Source organism: Microcaecilia unicolor, chromosome 3 (assembly GCF_901765095.1).
Source record: "Microcaecilia unicolor chromosome 3, aMicUni1.1, whole genome shotgun sequence".
Classification (NCBI taxonomy): domain Eukaryota; kingdom Metazoa; phylum Chordata; class Amphibia; order Gymnophiona; family Siphonopidae; genus Microcaecilia; species Microcaecilia unicolor.
Window position 1 is genome coordinate 350,072,873 of NC_044033.1, and position 18,954 is coordinate 350,091,826.

Here is an 18,954-nt window from a genome sequence, read left to right on the forward strand (position 1 = left end):
AAGGACTCTGGTCGCAGGAGGAGGCACGCTTGTCAATCTTTTGGAGACCAGGCGATTCACGTGACACTCGCATTTCTGAATCTCATTGAGGGACAATTCTGTCCGACAGTGCGACAGCAGTGGCCTACATCAATAGTCAGGGAGGAACGAGGAGTCACCAGTTGGAGGAGGAGAAGGCTGTTCTCATGAGCTGGGCAAAGAGTCATCTGTTGGAACTCGGGAATTCATGTGGCAGGGACGTTCAATGTCCAGAAGGATTTCCTCAGTCAAGTGATAGATCCAGGAGAATGGTCTTTCAGTCCCATGGCTTACAACAGCGTCATCAGTTGCTGAGGTGTACCAGTGATGGATGCTATGGCAATATGTCTCAATGCCAAGACAGCGTGGTTCTTCATTCACAGAAGGGATCATGACTCAGAGGACATCAGTGCTTTCATTCATCCTTGGCCTTCAGGTCTCCTTTATGTCTTTTCTCCCTGGCCACTGCTGAGTTGCATCATTCAGAGAATTGAGGCTCACAAGAGTCCTGGTGATCTTGGTAGCTCCAGATTGGCCGCGGAGACCGTGGTATGCTGATCTGATGCATCTGGTGGTAGGATTAGCACTGAGGCTTCTGGAGTCAGAGGGACTTCAGTAGCCCAGTAGCTCTTCTGGATCCAGCTTGATCTTACCTTATGACTTGGCTCTTGAGAGGGCTTGGTTGAGAAAGTGAGGTTACTTGGCAAAAGTGATTGTCACCAATGCTCTGCTCTCTTCGTCAGTCTACCCTGCTTGCTTATGTTAGGACTTGGAGGATTTTCAAGGCCTGGTGTGCGGATCCGGGTTGTGCAAGCCTACCAGCAGGTGGAGACTGACTCTTGTGAGAGCCAATAAGACCCCTTCTCAGCCTCAGCTAGACTCATAACAAAGCTATAGTAGGATAAAAGGAAAAGAGTGTCACCTGTGCAGCTGGCAAACCCTGCAACAGCCACTTATGAAATACATCAAGTATTACTGACCTGCGGATAAACAGGCAATGACTCACAAATTTTTGTTTGTTTTTAATGAAGAGAAAAACCAAACTACAAAGAAACCAAGCAGTTCTTCGTGACAACAGCAAACTATAAAAACCAAACCAAAACGAGTCCAAGAAATACATACACACATTAGAGGTAGAAGTCTGAGCCAGTCCAGAGGGACTAAAGGAAAACAAATTAGCAGGTAAGACCTAATTTCTCCTTATTGTAGTTCCTAGAACACAACACTGCTTGTTGGGAAAAAAGACCAAGCTAGACTGCTACAAATCCCTCTACAGAAACTACATGCTTACAAAAAAATCACCATGATCACACATGCAAATGTAGCTAGATCCTTATGAACTACAGAATAAATGACCACATAGTAGAAGTAGCAAAGTGCAGACAAAAAACTGAACGGGACTCTGTACCTATAGAACATTACTGGAGAAATAGAAACAGAAATGCATTTCCTCCTGCACTGTGCAAAATACAAAGATATCAGAAATGCTACACATTCAGATTCCCAAAGTTGCTATATTCCGATCACTAAGGGGTGTCCTTCTACTAAGCTGCAGTAAGAATTGGCTGTAGCACGCTCTTACACAGGTCTTTCCTGCAGCTAAGGCCATGTTTCCCCTAGCTGTAAAATAGCCTTTTTTCTATTCTTTTCATTAGTAGTCGTGCACTAATGTGAGCATTATTATGTGACCATTTAAAAAAAATTACTATGGGAACACTTACCTATTTAGGTGGTGGTAAAGGCGCCCGTGTTAACCGTGCACTAACCAGTTAGCACATGGTAAAAAATAATAGTAATTACCGCGAGGTTAGCGTGAACACATGCCAAAACTAATGCAGCGTACTTTTGCCACGTTAAGAACGTTAGCACTTAATGCAGCTTAGTAAAAGGACCCTTAAATGAGAACTAAACATTTTTTTTCTTCCTTTGTTGTCTGGATATCTTGGCCTGTTTAGCCTGTATGTCCCATATTTTGCAGGGCTGAACTATTGGCTGAAGCCACTGCTTCTTCCATGAGGGGAGGGTGCTCTCTTTCTCTATATATACGTGTGTATCTGGGGTTTGCAGAGCCTGGACTCTTTCATTAATACTTGAGAACCACGGGTCAAATTTAACAAGTAACAGAAAAGTTTCTGGCACTCATTACCTCCAAGAACCCCCTGAAAAAGACCCCGCTACAATAGAACAATTAAAAATAGGCCCTAAGTATTTAGAAACTGCCGAAGGAGGTAAAAGTCCTTTTGTATGTTTCTCTTATTTAAAGTAAGTGCTCATGAATCTCTGGTCCCACCTCCCTGCACATCTACTGCACACTGATAATTTGCTGAACTTGCTCCTGTTTGTTTTTCCTCCTGGCAATGTCTGCAGCACATGACTTGCTCTTTCTAGTTAGACTTTATCTCTGTCCTGGCTTGCTGAGCTGTGTGACAGCCTTACCCTACCCTGAGTGGTGTTCAGCTCTCCTTGTCTGAGTTTTGAACTTGCCTCATTTCAATTTTTGATCCAGGGGGGCAACGAGCAGAGATGAGACAGTGAAAACAAACGGATCCAAACCAGAGGGTAAGAGAGGACCCTAGCACTCTGCAGTTTTCCCTCGGGGGGGCCATGGACACTAAGGAAGAGAAGAAGGAGAGGAGGCAGGGGTATTTTGCTCGGTAAGTATGCCTCTGGCTGTTCCCATGCAGTAATACTTTCAATCTTAACTTTGTTTCAGTGTTGGAGAAATGGAGAATTCCCAGATTCTGTTACTAGAAGTAGGCTTGCCTCTTTCAGTGCTATATGGAAAGACAGTATAGTATATAATCAATATACTGTGCCCACTGAGGGGTTCAAAATTACATTTCTGTGGTTCAGAATGTGGGGAGTAATTTTTATAACAGGGTACCAAGGCTGTCAAGATGCATATGTTGTGACTGTTTTATAAAAGTAAATCAATGTTAAATAGTTCAGCAATGATATTTATTTATTGGGATTTATTAGCCACCTTTATGAAGAGATTCACCCAAGGTGGTGTACAGCAGGTACAGTTTAACATAAAACTTACGGCATTACAATAGTAAGATAACCACGAATAAACATAAGTACAATAAATGAGGTAAACTTGAAAACAGTAAATTGAGACGTAATAATAGAACTACTGTGAAACAGTATTAAAAAATATACACATTTAACAGCACTGGAATTCAAATGCCAAAGATATAATACAATGTTATCATAATACTAATGAAGCACCTAATAAGCATGCATTAGAGCATTCAACATGTAGCTATGATGCTAAAGAATTTATACAATATGGCTTATCATATAGCTGAGGGACTGAGAGCAGATTTATGATGGGAACAAGATGCATGCTACAGAGTCGGTTGGGATGATTTGATGGTTAGCTAAAATCAAGGCAAGTTCTTTGTATAGTTAAGCAAGAGATATGGAACTGATCTAAGTTACAGTGAGGCATATTTTCAAAGCACTTTGGGAGGCTAAGTTCCATAGGTTTCTATGGAACTTTGGGAGGCTAAGTGCTTTGAAAATGAGCCTCAGTGTGTGTAGCATGCTAGTCCAGGTACAGAATGAATGTATAGTAAGTTACCCTATGTATTAAAGGCTTGGGAAAAGAGCCAGGCTTTCACTTGGTTCCTCTGAAGTAGTAGTGGTAGTCTTGAGTTATATTTAACCCCTCTAGGAGTAAATTCAAGAGCATGGAGGCTACTCCTGAGAAGGCTCACTGGTGGGTATTGCATTGTACAATTTCTTTTGATGGGGTACAGATAGTGATGAATGATCCTTGAGAGAACCTTAGAGGTCTTAAAGGCGTGTAAAGGGCTAACTTATTCTTTAAGTACTCTGGCCCATTTTGTCTGAGGTCCACTGTGGTCAGATACGTCTTTTCAGTATATGGAGAGATATTTCGTAGCTCCGGTAGATGATAGAGACAGTTTTTGAAGGTTGTTTGAATTTGTGGAATACAAGTGAGTGATGAATCTAGCAGTATCCCAAGATTCATGACCTGTGATTTTAGGGGGAGTTCATACTTCCCAAAAGGTATTTTGAAGTTGTGTATTTGTCCACTTGTGTTTGGTACCCAAAGAATCTCTGTTTTATTTGGGTTCAGGCAAAGTTTGTTGTTGTTATTTGCCCATTTCTGAGTTACGGTTAGGCAGGCAGTCAGTTTACTCAGAGCTGTGGGTAGATCTGGATCAGTGGGTATGAGTAGTTGCACATTGTCAGCATAGATGTAGAATTTTGTGTCCATTGACTTAAGCAGCTCAGCCAGAGGCTTGAAGTAGATATTAAATAAAATGGGTGACAGTATGGATCCCTGTGGCACCTCACAGTCCAGTGCCCAAGGTAATGATGTGCTGTTGCTGAACAGAACTGATTGTTATCTGTCTGACAGATAGGATTTGAACCAAGTAAATACCAGGGGCGTAGCCAGACCTCAGCTGGAGGGGGGTCCAGAGCCCAAGGTGGAGCGGCACAGTTTAGCCCGCCTCCCCCAGCCGTCGAACCCCCCCCCCCGCCACTTTCGACCCCCCCCCTCCCGCCGCCGACCCTCCCTCGTCGCTGCCAGGTACTTTTGCTGGCGGGGTCCCCAACCCCCGCCGGCTGAAGCCTTCTTCAGCGCCGGTCTCCGTCGCCTTCGCTGATCCGTTTCTGTCGGTCCTAACTCCTGACATCCTGCATGCACGTCCTGCACGGGGCTACATACAGGACGTGCACACAGGGTGTCAGGAGTCAAGACTGACAGAAACAGATCAGCGAGGGCGCCGGAGACCGGCGCTGAAGAAGACTTTGGCTGGTGGGGGTTGGGGACCCATGCCAGCAAAGGTACCTGGCGGGGGAGGGGGGATCAAAAGTGGCGGGGTGGTCAAAAGTAGAGGGGGCCAGGGCTAAATCTGTGGGGGCCCATGCCCCCGTGGCCCCATCTACCTATGCCCCTGGTAAATACTATGCCACTGATACCTATTTCTTCCAGTCCTATAAGCATGATATTATGATCCACAGTGTCGAAGGCTGATGTGAAATCGAGCAACACTGGTATTGAGGCAGAGCCCCTGTCATGGTTTCTATGCAGATCATCAAGAATGGACACATGAGCTGTCTCTGTTCTGTACCCAGGTCTGAAGCCAGACTGACATGGGTCTAGCCAATTACTTTCAATTAGCCAGTTGTTGAGTTGAGTGCAGATTGTCCTTTCTATAAGTTTTGCCAGGAAAGGAATGTTAGAGACTGGTCGGTAGTTTTCGAGCTTGTCCTGGTCCAGTGACCTCTTTTTCAGTAAGGGGTGCACCTTTTTAGTGTTGTTAGCAGCTGCCCTTCCATAAGAGAGAAGTTAACAATTTGAGTGGCCTCTTTAATGAAGCCTGTGCTCGCTCATTGTACAGTCTATGCTGGGCAGGGATCAAGAGGGCAGGTTGTAGGCTGTAGACCTTTCAGGATATTTTCAAGAGTTTCCTCTGTGACCTGGTTGAATGAATCCCAGATGGCTGTGCATAGTGGGGAAGAGGGAGTGTACTCTTCATTAGCTAGTAAGAGCTTTGATGGGACTGTCTGTAGGTCCTGATGGAGACCTTTAATTTTGTTGGCAAAGTAAGTGGCAAAATCATTGCTGGTAAGTTGTGACTGGGAAGGAAGGCTGGTTCTATTGTGGGGTTTGCAGTAGGCTGTTTACTATTTTAAATAGTTGCTTGGTTGCACAGCGGGGGTAATTCAAATAATTAAAGTTTATATGGAATATATTCTATAAGCGAAACACTGTGAGATTAAGAGTCATAACATATGGAAGCTGATGATGATGCAGGCAAGTCACAGGATACGGTCCTTTGTGAAACTAGTTGCTGCTGAGGCTCCTATTTGACTTGATTTGCTCACTCCTTAAGTGTAATTGAAGTAATCTATAAGCACAGAGTTGCTATTTAATTTTTTATAATGGTAGCGTGTCTGCCCATATGTCTTTATAAAATTGCGTCTGCACTCTTAAGTCACTTATTATCCCCTCTGGCAGGGGGTCCTCAAATCCAGTCCTCGAGGTCCACAACCTAGCCTGGATTTCCACATTGAATATGAATGAGATCTGTTTGCATTCACTGCTTCCATTGCATGTAAATAGATCTCATACATATTCATTGTGGAAATCCACAATGGCGGAAGTGCTTGTGCATTTATTTAGGCACAAAAATGTGAACTTAGGCTAGTGTTGTAGAACGGCAATTAGGTATGTAATTGCCATTCTAGAATTTGCACTTACTGCTGGATTCTATATAGCGCGCGCCAAACTTCAGGTGTGTTCTATAACAATGCGCATAACTTAATTGGCTTAACAAGTCAATCAGCGTATTTAACAGCACTTAACAAGCAATAAAAAGCACTGACAATAATTCGAATTTATGTGCATAACTCACTAAGCTCTAATGAACTGCGCCTAAATTCTAAAGCGTGCAGTTCAAAAGGAGTGTGTGGCTATGGGTGGGGAAATGGCCGTTTTGTGGGCATTCCAAAATTTACACGCGTTGTTATAGAATATGGCCTAGTGCACATAAATCTATGTGCCGGGATTTATGCCACGTTTTCATTGGTGTAAATGGACGTGTGTTGTTTTAAGCGCTGGGATATTAACTAAGCATATTTTATATACGAAGCCTAAATTTAGGCATCACTTATAGAATACGCATAAGTGGAAATGTTTACCGCGCTGATTTTGTAGGCACTCTATATAGAATCTGGCCCTTAGCGCCTATCTTTGGGCGACCGTCATTGAATTTCCCTCTATATGTTTCGGTATAGACCAGTGAGGGTGGATCTGTTACAACTGGCTCCCAATACAGTGAGCGAAGTCCTGCTGAGATTGCTGTTTATCAAGCTGCCACTGTATGGAGTTGGAGCTCAGGAAGATGTCTTCTCATTTCTGGAAAGCAGCAGAATGAGAAAATAACTTTTACTTAACAAAAAAAAAAAAGCAGCTCAGGGAATTCTTTTCAGCCAGTCTCTATGTATGTGTAGTGAACCTGTCATAGTGGGGCTGAAGGATACCCCAGAGGCTGGTGCATCATTTAATGGTGTCTGTGGCCAAAATGCGCTCTCTGACACTGCACTCAGACTAGTAAGAGTTAAAAAATTAATAGCTAGGCATAGTAAATTCAGAGGGAAAAGGGGAACTGGGAGACTGTTCTTACTTATTATAAAACTCCCTTAATTTCCAACTCCCTTACTCTCCAGTAATGTACAAGTATATATGTACAGAAGTAGGGATTAAAAAAAACCACAATAAGGCAAGTAGTCCACAATAAAAGGTGAAGTAGTAACAAAAAGAATTATAAAGTCTCAATGGATTGATGATGCTTGTTCTCCTCTGAACAGTATTCTGCTTCAAACTCTCTTTCTCACTTCCTTGCTGATGGATAATTGTTACAATCCTTAATCTCCTGAACTGAGCCTTTATGTTGGTCAGTAGTCTCTCTCCTCTGATTTGATTCTTCATTGACGTATTTTAGCTTTTGGGCATGAGTTAAGCACAGTCTTTCACTGTCTTCAGTCTCTCTTTGGAAAGCAAACAGATCTCCTATGTTCTAGTCCCACTTTTTTCCACTTTATCACTTCTTTTTGGCTCAAGGTTCCCTAGTGCTTCTTTCCCTTTCAGAATAGGTAAATTGACCTACTTTTCTTGTCCTGGAATAATAAGCATTTTTATCATGAGTAAACAAAATAGGAAAACCCCTTCAGTACTTCCTGAGCTGGGGGAGCAGTGCAAGAAGCATAAATAGCTGATCACTCAATATAGTTACATGGTCATACTTTTTAAAATAAGAGGAGGAAATATATTTCACGCAACAAATAGTTAAGCTGTGGAACTCATTACCAGAACATGTTGTAACAACAGTTAATGAAAAGGTTTGGACAGGTTACTGGAGGAAAAGTCCACAGTCTCCTGTTGAGATAGAAATGGGGAAAGCCACTTCTGTCCCTGGGATTAGTAGCAAGGAATCTTGCTACTATTTGGGTTTCTGCCAGATACTTGTGACCTGGATTAGCCACTACTGCAAACAGGATACTGGGCTAGACGAACCCTTTGACTGACCCAGTATGGCTATTCTTATGTTCTTATCTCCTGTCTCTAAAGCATCAGCAACTACTAGCTCCACTGCTCCTAGCTTTCAGGGCTTTTCCCTGATAAGGGCTATCTTTGACAGCAGCTTCACTCTGTTACTCTCTCCTTCGAAGGATCAGAATCAGATCTGCCTGATGACCAGTCCCTCCTCTTATATGTGTGGCACTCTATGCCTCGGAGCAGCTGTGAGTCAGAATGGCAACTCCTGTTTAGTTCAGTCTTGTTGGGAACAGGCCTGTCCCCTGGTGCTGTGTATCAGACTGGCAACCCCTGTGCTTATTTCTCCTTTTCCTTAGACACATGAGCAGGGAATCAATGGTTCTATGGGCCCCAACAGTACAGTTTTTTACATTCTGTCCTTACTGGACCTCTCTCCTGGGGAAAAAAACCCCCCAAAGCTCTTTCCTGAACTTAGAGTTTAATATTTTCTTCCAGAACCCTAAGCTTCAATGCTATTGGGCCACTTTCTCAGAATAGAAACATAGAAACATGATGGTAGATAAGGGCCAAATGGCCCATTCAGTCTGCCTATCCTCAGCATCCACTATGTCCTCCTCTCCCCAAGAAATCCCATATGCCTGTTCCACGCTTTCTTAAATTCAGACACAGTCCTCGTCTCCACCACCTCCATCGGGATGCAATGTCACGCGTCCACTACCCTTTCCGTGAAAAACTATTTCTTTAGATTACTCATGAGCCTATAACTTCTTCACTTCATCGTGTGCCCTTATTGCAGAGTTTTGCTTCATTTGAAAAAGGCTCACCTCCTGTAGAGGTATTTAAACGTCGTATCATATCCCGTCTCTCCTGCCTTTCTTCCGGAGTATATATATTAAGGTCAATAAGTCTATCCCTATACGCTTTATGATAGAGACCATTGACCAATTTTGTAGCCGCCCTCTGGATAGACAGCCCGCTTTTCTGATTTGATTGGCAGCTGTCTGGAGCAGGGACCCAAAATGTTCATTTGGCAGCTTGCTACATTTGCGTATTTGAGTGTGTGTATTTTGTGTTTGTACCTCTGTTGTATCTGACCTGGAGAGGAAGTTTGCATGGAGCGATTGCCAATCATTCTATTGGTTTGGAAAGAATAATAAAGTTAAACCACATGGGATAATATATCTAACCATTACAGGGGTAATCTTGTAATGCCTTTTTTATGGATAAACTTTATTTACATGCAGAAAAGGGCTTTACATATGTGTGTGAAGGGTACATGCACACCTTTACACCTTTTTCAGAGAAGGTGTACAATTGTGCATGGGCATTTGCACAATGTTGGGGCTGGTTCTGGGAGCCTAAGGGTTCACAGATGCCTATGTGGCCTTTATAAAATAGGCTTAACATAGGCGACGCTTTGTACTTTTCACATAGTTGCCCTGTTATAAAATTAACCCATGTATGTCTCTGTCAGTGATTCACTGTACCAAGACAACAAATATTGCTATGTTTCTCCACTGCTAGGGGTCTGTACACCCATATACAGTGGTGGAAATAAGTATTTGATCCCTTGCTGATTTTGTAAGTTTGCCCACTGACAAAGACATGAGCAGCCCATAATTGAAGAGCAGAGCAATAGTCTAGTGGTTAGTGCAGTGGGCTGTAACCAAAGGGACCCAGGTTCAAATCCTACTTTAACTCTTATTTTGTTCCTCTAGGAACAGAAAAATACCTACTGTACCTGAATGTACACCACTTCAATAGCCTTCAAACTTGCAGGTGGCTTATATATTTAGGTAGAGTAGATATTTTTCTGTTTCTGGAGGGCTCACAATAAAAAAAAAAAGGAAGAAGCTAAAGTGAAATTTGAACCTGGGTCCCTTGGTTTAAAACCCGCTGCACTAACCACTAGGCTACTCTTCAAACTTGCTTCCTATTTTCCTAAGAATGCTCATAATACCTGAATCTGTCATAGACCCTGGTATCCCCTTTCAGATTCACTTTCAGGGGAGGGGGAGGGAGACAGCAACCACTGGGGGATTAAGGAGGTGTCATGCCTAAATCCTTCCAGTGGTCAGCATCTTTTTGTACCCTGGACATGATTGAAACGGGTCGAATTTAGGACATCCTTCTTTTTAGACTTGGATGGTTTTTCCCATTCAGTAATCACTATTGGATGTCCTATTTGGACATACTGCGTTGTTGGACATCCCTTTTCTGCCTTTGCGAAATCAGTATTTGGACGTTTCAAGCACATGGATGTCCATTTGTGCGTTTTGAGACATCAATATGCTTTGAAAATAAGCTCCTGGGTGTTACTGCATATAACAATCATTAAGAAAGATACAGATATCAAATAAATAGATTTCACAGCAGAATTTACAATAATGAAAATGAAATACGCATGAGAATAACTAATGGGCCGATGATCAGAAGCAAACATGGGCACTAGAGGCCAATTGCGCCTTACTAACGCCTGTGCTTGCTCCTGCCTGATGATCAGAGCCGGTGAGCCTGTAATAATGCGCTTGCTGGCTCTGAATGCTAATTGCTAAGGGAGCGATTCCCTTACATGGTCTGTAGCCCCGCCCAGCGCATCCCAGGATGCAATGGGCGGGGCGCCGCCATTTTGAGCGTCTACTGACTAGAAGAGGAGGGAGGCAGGCAGGCTGCGTCCCTCCTCCAACAAAAGGTAGGGGGGTCGGGGGGGGGTTCACGACACCACACCACGGACCACCAGGGAATCTAAGTAGAACGCTGGGGGGGGGGGGGGAGGAGTTGGGGTGGGCTGGAGGTCCACCGGACCTCCAGCCCCCACCCCCGTCGATACATCACCGTGTGGGCGATCCTTTGGCCAGAGGCGGCCAATCAACGATTTGTGGGGGTTTGGGGGGCTGGAGACCCACCGATCCTCCAGCCCCCCCTCCCCCGTCGCTGGGTGGGAGGGTAGGACAGCATTTTTCGGGAGGTGGCCACTTGGATTTCTGTGGGTTCAGGGGGTGGGGGTGCTGGAGACCCACCGGATCTCCAGCCCTCCGTGAACATGGGGGGGGGATCATCGGGGGGACCAGAGGTCCACCGGACCTCCAGCCCCCCGTTCGCGTTTGCTTTGGGGGGGGGGGGAAGGGAGGCCTGCCAGCATGCAACTACATGCTGGACAGGGCTCACCATTCCTCCCCAATGATCCGCAAAATCTAACGCCAGCTCGGAGCTGGCGTTGATTTTGCTGTGGCCAGCAACCCAATCTTTGGCGCGCTGGTTGCTGATCATTGGGGATGAATGCGTTAAGTGCCGATTAGCATGCATTTGCAAGCTAATTGCGCTAGAAGCCCTGTTTAGCATGCATTTGCATGCTACTTGCGCTGAGAGCCCTCGAGTGCGCTGTTTCAGGCGCTCGAGGGCTCTGATCATGGGTCGGCTGCAAACTCTGGCGCTAGTATGGCGTTAACAGCCTCTAGCGCCTGAGTTTGCTTTTGATCATGAGGGCCTTAGTGAAGCAGTCCCAAGTATACACATTAATGGACTTGCAGGGGATCATCTTATTATAAAAGTGTGGTCCCCAGAGTTTATAGAGCAAGAGGTATGGCCTAAAAATAACTACAAAGAGTTATAACTGATTCCCCAAAGCACACAGGGCAGGATATAACAGTACATACTCTGTTTTCTCATAATCATGAAAACCATCATAACAAAAGCAGAAAAAAAGCAAGTTAGGAAAGCTTGGAGAGCATGGCTTATGGTATGCTTCCCACTCTCTATATACATGTGTGCATCTGTGTTGTTTGTGTGTCTCTGTTCTGAAGGGAAGAGGAGCCCCCCCCCCCATGGTTGTTGACAATATCAATCACAGACTTTCAAGCATTATGGCACTTAGGGAATTAGCAGCTAAGTGCCATAATGTTTGAAAGTCTTAAAACTATAATGCTGTGTTGAAGAGTGAATGAGTTCCTAGGCGGTTGGTGGCCCAACTGTTTGGGGAAGCTAAGGGGGCGGGGTTAGGGGTGGGGCCAGGGGTGGAGCTTAAATCCATAATTGTCTGATAACACACAGAAAAAATAAATAAATAAAAATAAAAGTCACAATTAATACCTTTTATTAAATTTAGATATTAGATATGTATCATATGTCAAAGAATAAAGTGGTTGCTCAAAGCATATTCTTTTTTTTTTTTACCATATATTTTAGGATTTTATCATACAATAGCAAAACATATATATGCAGTGCAACAAGATCCTAAACCTCCCCCCCCCCCCCACTGATATCCTCCCCCCCCCCCCCCCCCCCGCATATGTATAACAAAAAGTCAAACAACAAATGAGAGTTAGGACACTTTGTGGTATTGGGCCAGTTTGCCTTTTCGAATAGCTGTCAGCTTGGACATCAAGCGCACATTATCCAGTCTCAGGAGCACTTTCCGGGAGGCCTGGAATGGTAGGTTTTTTCCAGGCGGTCGCTATGGTGAGCTTGCTGGCCACAAACAGCTGAGTAGCAAATCGATGTATAGCTGACTTAACACCCAGCGGTTTGAAGTGTAATAGGCAATGGTCCATCTGTATAGGGTATGCTACAGCCGCTAACTTATTCAAAAATGTCACAATTTCTGTCCAGAACTGATGTGCAATATCACACTCACACCAGATGTGAGCCATGTCCCCCTGGGCCCCACAATTTCTCCAACAGAGCCCTGACCCTGTCTTATATATCTGTGCCAGACGACTAGGGGTGTAGTACCAACTATAGAGAATTTTGTGCCCATTCTCCATTAGGGCGCTAGATGTGGAGACCTGGAGTAGGGATCTGAACGCCTGGCCCCACTGATCAGGTGTATGGGATACCCCCATTGCCGCTTCCCATTTAGCAGTGTAGTAGTCCACTGGTGAGTCGTGCAGCAAAAGTGCCTGATATAACCTAGAAATCCCTCCTCGGCCTCCTCCCCCCATCATTCCTATTTCTAATCGGGTTTCAGTTAGACTTAACTCGTCCTCTGCTTTATGTTTAATGAAATCTTTCACTTGGATGTATTGGTACGCCTGTAGGGGGGACAACCCGTGTACCTGGCACAGCTCAGTGTACGAGACCCTTTGTCCTGGCTCATACATTTGACCCAGTTCGCACAATCCCATATTTTCCCATTCTATATATGACTCATCCAGTTGGCCGGGCCCAAACTCAGGTGCAAATCTAAGGTACATGTGGGTGTAGTATATGTGCCCTGGAAAGAACTTTTCTCTGATTTTGCTCCAGACCTCTAAAGGCCATCGCAGCGGGGCGGGCTAATCTTTATGAGTTCCTCTAATTTCTGTTTGGAAACCCACGGGGCCGCCTTCAGCGGGACCGCCCCCCACCAGCCTCGCTCCAGTTCCTCCCCCAACTTAGTCTCCGCCTGCAACCATACTGACAGAATCCTAAGATGGGCTGCTTGGTGGTATGCCTGCAAGCATGGGACTCCTTTCCCTCCTCTCCCTCGTGGTTGGTACATTACTGCCCTCCTTACCCGAGGGAGTCTTTTTCTCCAAATGAATGCGAACACTTTCCTTTGCAGGCCCCGTATATATCCCTTCGGTAAATCTATGGGTAGAGCCATAAACAAGTAGAGAAGTTTAGAGAGGAATACCATTTTTACTGCGCTTATTCGCCCCATCCAAGATAAAGTAAGTCCCTCCCATCTCGCCAGTTCTCTAAACAGTTCTTGTGTTTTATCTGGGAAGTTATTTGTAAACAACTCATCCAGCCTGCGTGGAATATTTATCCCCAGATACCTAATGCATTTCTTGGCCCAACGGTAGGGGAACTGTGTCTGTAGCTGGTGTAGTTGTTCTTCAGGGATGTTTATGTCCAGAGCCTCGGATTTATCAAAGTTTATTTTAAATCTGGACACTGCCCCATAGGTCTGAATTATCTGTCCCAATTTCGGGAAGGCCACTAGAGGGTGTTTCAGGGTGAGTAGAATATCATCCGCAAATAGTAAATTTTTGTCTCTAGCCCCCTCCACTTGAATCCTCTAATCTCTGGGTGGTCTCTGATTTGCATAGCTAGTGGCTCCATCACTAGAGCGAAGAGCAGCGGGGATAGGGCACACCCCTGTCGAGTGCCTCTGTGGAGTTGAAATGTTTGAGAGAGTTGCCCATTTACCTGTACTGCGGCTTGTGGTTCATTATATATCAATCTAAGCCAGTTACCAAATCGCCCCTCAATTCCCATTCGTTCCATAACTGCAAAAATAAAAGACCAATTTACCCTATCGAAAGCTTTTTCAGCGTCAAGCGACAGTATACAGAGTGAGGTCTTGCTAAGCTGTGCATTTTGTACCATAAAAAGGGCCCTTCTAATGTTATCAAAGGTCTGTCTATTCTGTATAAAACCCACTTGGTCTTCATGTATTAGTTGTGGCAAACATTTTTGTAGTCGTGTTGCCAAGATTTTAGTAAAGATCTTGTAATCTACTACCAATAGGGATATTGGTCTGTATGAACTACATTGTAGCGGGTCCTTCCCTGGTTTCGGTATTATCACAATGGTGGCTAAATTCCATGTCTGTGGGTATCCCGCATCAGTTTCTAAAGAATTGAAGACCTGCAATAATATAGGGGCCACTAGCTTGCTAAAGGTTTTGTAGAACTTATTTGTAAATCCGTCAGGACCTGGAGCTTTGCCTGGGTTAAGCTCTTTTATAGACTGTTCTACTTCCTCCAGAGCAATAGGCTCCGAGAGTGTCTGTTGAGCGTCCCTGGGTATTTGGGGAAGGTCTACCTCATCCAGATAATGTGCCACAGACTTCCAGTGCTGTGTGGTTTCCCGGGAGTATAGTGTTTCATAGTACTCCCAGAAAGCCACCCTTATATAGTGTTCGTCCGACCTCACTTGTCCCGTCTCATCTCTTAAGCTTCCCACCCCATTACGGGTGGCTTGCTGTTTCAACTTATATGCCAGTAGTCGGCTAGCTTTATTCCCGAATTCAAAGTGAGATTGGCGCACTTTTAGCATTTGTTCGGATATATCTGTGAGTTCTAGCTCCCGAAGTTGGTCTCTAAGCCCCCATATCCGGGCCTCCCTTTCCGCGTTTTCTGGAGTATCCTCCCCCCTACCCTGCGGTTTCAGTGTTTGTAATTCATCCCATAATTTTGTTTCCGCTGCTGATATCTGTTTCCAGCAATGTGCACTCAAAGCTATGAGGTGGCCTCTCAGAACAACCTTAAAGCCCTCCCATAGGACTCTTGGGGAAACCTCCCCGTTGTCATTAAACTGTACATAATCTTTAATGTGCTGCTCTATTTTAATGATATTATCTGGGTTGGAAAGCAGAGCATCATCCAGGCGCCATGGTTGTCTCTGTCTTGTGAATCCCCAGCTTTTCATGTGGAGATGCACCGAGGAGTGGTCAGACCAGGTGCATGGTGTAATCTCGAGCGAGGCTATAAGCCCTAATGCCTGACCACCTCCCAGCCACATATCTATTCTTGAGGAAGTCTTATGGACTGCGGAATAATGAGTATATTGGCGCAGTGTTGGGTGAACCCTGCGCCAGAGATCCAGTAAATGCCAGCGTTCTATCATCTCTTGTAGCTTCCGCCTGTTTTGCTTGGCATACTGTGCTCCCCTGGAGGAGTTATCCACCTGTGGCTGTAGAGTGACATTGAAGTCTCCCCCCAGTAAAAGGGTCCCCTCCACATGTGCTTCAATCAATTTATCAATTTCTAGGTAAAAGTCTCCCTGTCCTGCGTTGGGCCCATATACGTTAACCACTGTGTAGGATTGCCCCCCTAGAGACAAAATTAAAAGCAAATACCGTCTCTCTTTATCTCGAATTACCTTTTTAACCTCCCATGGCTTGGATTTTCGTAAAGCAATTAAGACTCCTTTACTCTTGGATCCCCCCGACGATGAGGCAAAGTATATAGTTGGGTAAGTTTTGTGGGCACATAGCCGCTCATGTTTTTGCTTGAGGTGGGTCTCTTGTATCAGAGCTATGTCCACCTGCAGGCGACCCAGTTCTCTAAATAGTAGTTGCCTTTTCCTAGGGGTGTTAAGTCCTTTAACATTTAAGGTCAACCAATTAATATCTGCCATTAGTATCGGAATCTGGCCGCTCACACGCACATCTCGGTTGTCTACGCTGCCCTAGCACCAAAACCCCAGTGTGTCTAGCCCAGAAGCTCTCTCCTAGTTCCAGTGTCCCTCTCTCCTCATACATCCCCCATCTTCCACTTCCCCCTTTCCCTGTGTATCCCCTTATCCTTGTGGTGTCCAGTGGTTTGCCACTAGGCCTCTTGTGTGAGAGAAAGTGTAGCATAGTTCGCTTACTGCATACCCCATAAAACAACTTACAACTTAGTAAACCAGAACAGTCAAACGGTCTCAGAGATTCCTCCCTGGCTTCTCATGTACAGACTGATGCAAAGTCCTCTAGTCTTCAGGTAATTTTGGCCGCTGATTGATGTTGTTGCAGGCACTTTGGTCCCTTCCCAACTCATTTCCATTTCGGCGGGACGTTTTGTACTATTTTCTTTTGTGAGCTGGTATTTTCTGTCCGCTCTTTCTCTATTTCCATATCCGGGCAAGCTGCTCTCGCCTCAGCCAGTGATTGCACTTGATGTTGCTTGCCTTCTTTATAGAAGATCAGTGCGAATGGGTGCCGCCAGCGATATTGAATGTTGGACTCCCGCAGCGCTCTTGTAAATGGTCTGAGCTCGCTTCTTCGCTTTAGCGTCGCCGCTGCTAAGTTCTAGTTTCAGACACCTGTCTCCTGGCACATTTGGCACTCCTTCCTTTTTCTGTAAGGGGCACAGTTCTTTCCTGCTGAGCAGATCTATTGCTGTACATCTGGATTACCGCCTCTTAGTTCTGCGCTTTTCTCTACTTTTCTGCATGGAACTGGCTCTGTTCTAGGTCTGGAGTTTGACGCGCTCTTAGCTGGTTTGGTGTTAGTGGCCAGCTTCCTCTTTGTTCTTGGCCTGGCGAGAGTTGTTTCTTCCTCACTGCCTTATGGCTGCATTTTGCTCCCTATGGTTCGAGGATTCCAGATCTGTGATGCTTACCTCCCTCTTGGCGGGAGTTCTTTCTCTATGTTGACTGCTGCTCCGTATCGGTTGCCTAGGAGGGCAGTCATTGTGGCTCAGAGACCACTTGGGAGATGAGAGTGTCTCTTGGGGCACAAGGCTTTCTCTTCTTGTAGTTTTAGTCCCTCTGTGTAAGGGGAGTGCAGCGCGAGGTCTGCATTTCCACAAGTTGTGCTCCTTTCCTGTTGGCCTCCTGGTAGCACCTTCTTCTCTGGCTGTTCCCCAGGGCTCCATCGCTGCATTTTACTTGTTGAGCACAGCTCCAACACTGCATGTTGAGCACAGCTCCTTCGCTGCATGTTGAGCACGGCTCCATCGCTGCATGTTGAGCACGGCTCCGTCGCTGCATTTGAGCGTGTCTCCTTCGCTGCATGTTGAGCGCGGCTTTGTTATTCCATGCAGTTCCACTGTTCCATGTTGGGCACAGTTCCAGGTTGGCTTTAGCTCCATCGCTGTATGTTGAGGACAGCTCTATCATGGCATGTTGAGTGAAGTTCCTTCGCTGCTTATTCTGCAACCTTTCATCTCTGCATGTTGAACGCAGCTCCATTGTCACATGTTGAGTGTAGTTCTTTCTGTGCAGGTCTCAGTGTGGGGCGCAGTCTTGTGTCTGCGTGTAGAACATGGCTCTCTGCCTGTGGAACGCAGCTCCTTGTCTGCGTGCAGAGTGTAGCTCCATCCAGTGGCGTACCAAGGGGGGGCGGTGGGGGTGGTCCGCCCCGGGTGCACGCCGCTGGGGGGGTGCCGCGCGCCTGTCGGCTCTTCATTTTCATGCTCCCTTTGTCCTGGAACAGGTTAATGAAAATGAAGAGCCGGCAGGCGCGCGGCAACCCCCCCCTCCCAGCGGCGTGCACCCGGGGGGGGAGGTTCTTTCGCCCGGGGGGGGGGGGCGTCGCGCTGTTCCAGGGGGGCGCTGCACCCGGGGGGCGGGGCGCATCGGCAATCCGCCCCGGGTGTCAGCCCCCCTAGGAACGCCACTGGCTCCATCTCTGTGTGTTTAGCACAACTCTTCTCTGCAAATTGGGTGAAGTTCCAGGGTGGTATGTGGAGCACAGCTATGTGACTGCAGGTGCTACACAGCTTCATGTCTGTGTAGGAAGCATAGCTCCTTGCCGGTGTGTGGAGCGCTGCTCCTTGCCGGTGTGTGGAGCGCTGCTCCTTGCCGGTGTGTGGAGCGCTGCTCCTTGCCGGTGTCTGGATTACAGTTCCTTGCCGGTGTCAGGAGCACAGCTCTTTGCTGGCATCCGGAGCGCAGCTCCTTATTTGCATGTGGAAAGCAGCTCCTTGTCTGCATTTTATGCACAGTTCGATCGCTACCGCAACTTCAGTTCTACAGGTACTTCTAACATCCAGCTCTTTCAGTGGGGCACTGCTCATCCTTTGTCTGTTACTCTCAGCTTCTTCTCTGTTTGTTCAGTGCATTTCTATCTTTGCCAGAGGTGTGCAACTCTTTCTCTGCCCATGGTGCATGGCTCAGTTTGTGTGCTTTGAGTGCAAATCCGTTTGTTCTCGTTGAGCACGGATCCTAATCTGCCTGATGAGCGCAGCTTCGTTTCTGTCCCTTGAGCACAATTCAGTCTCTGACTGTGGAGCGTACTTTCACCTTTGCCTGTTGGGCACTGTTTCACCTTGTTGGTCAACCCCAGCTCTTTTCTGTGGGTTGAATACAATAACTTCTTGGCAGCTGTGGCATACCACAGTTTAGATTGCTAGACAAGGCTGTCTTGTCTCCTGTTAGCTACCATTCTTGTGGCACCTTTCTTGCCGTAGCCTCTTGGTGGCTGGCAAGAAGCTTCTCCATTGCTGGAGTTTGAATTAGTCTCTGCTCCTTTTGTGGCT

The 18,954-nt window shown here is 45.9% G+C and overlaps 1 protein-coding gene across 1 annotated transcript in view; it reads left to right on the forward strand.

The window, feature by feature from the left end:
- Positions 1-2,442: 2,442 nt before the first annotated feature.
- Positions 2,443-18,954, forward strand: part of NCOA7 (nuclear receptor coactivator 7) — a 382,797-nt gene continuing 366,285 nt past the window's right edge. Inside the window, exon 1 of the mRNA XM_030198488.1 lies at positions 2,443-2,672. Coding sequence (XP_030054348.1) covers positions 2,623-2,672 — 50 coding nt within the window. The 5' untranslated portion in view covers positions 2,443-2,622. The remainder of the gene's footprint in view (positions 2,673-18,954) is intronic.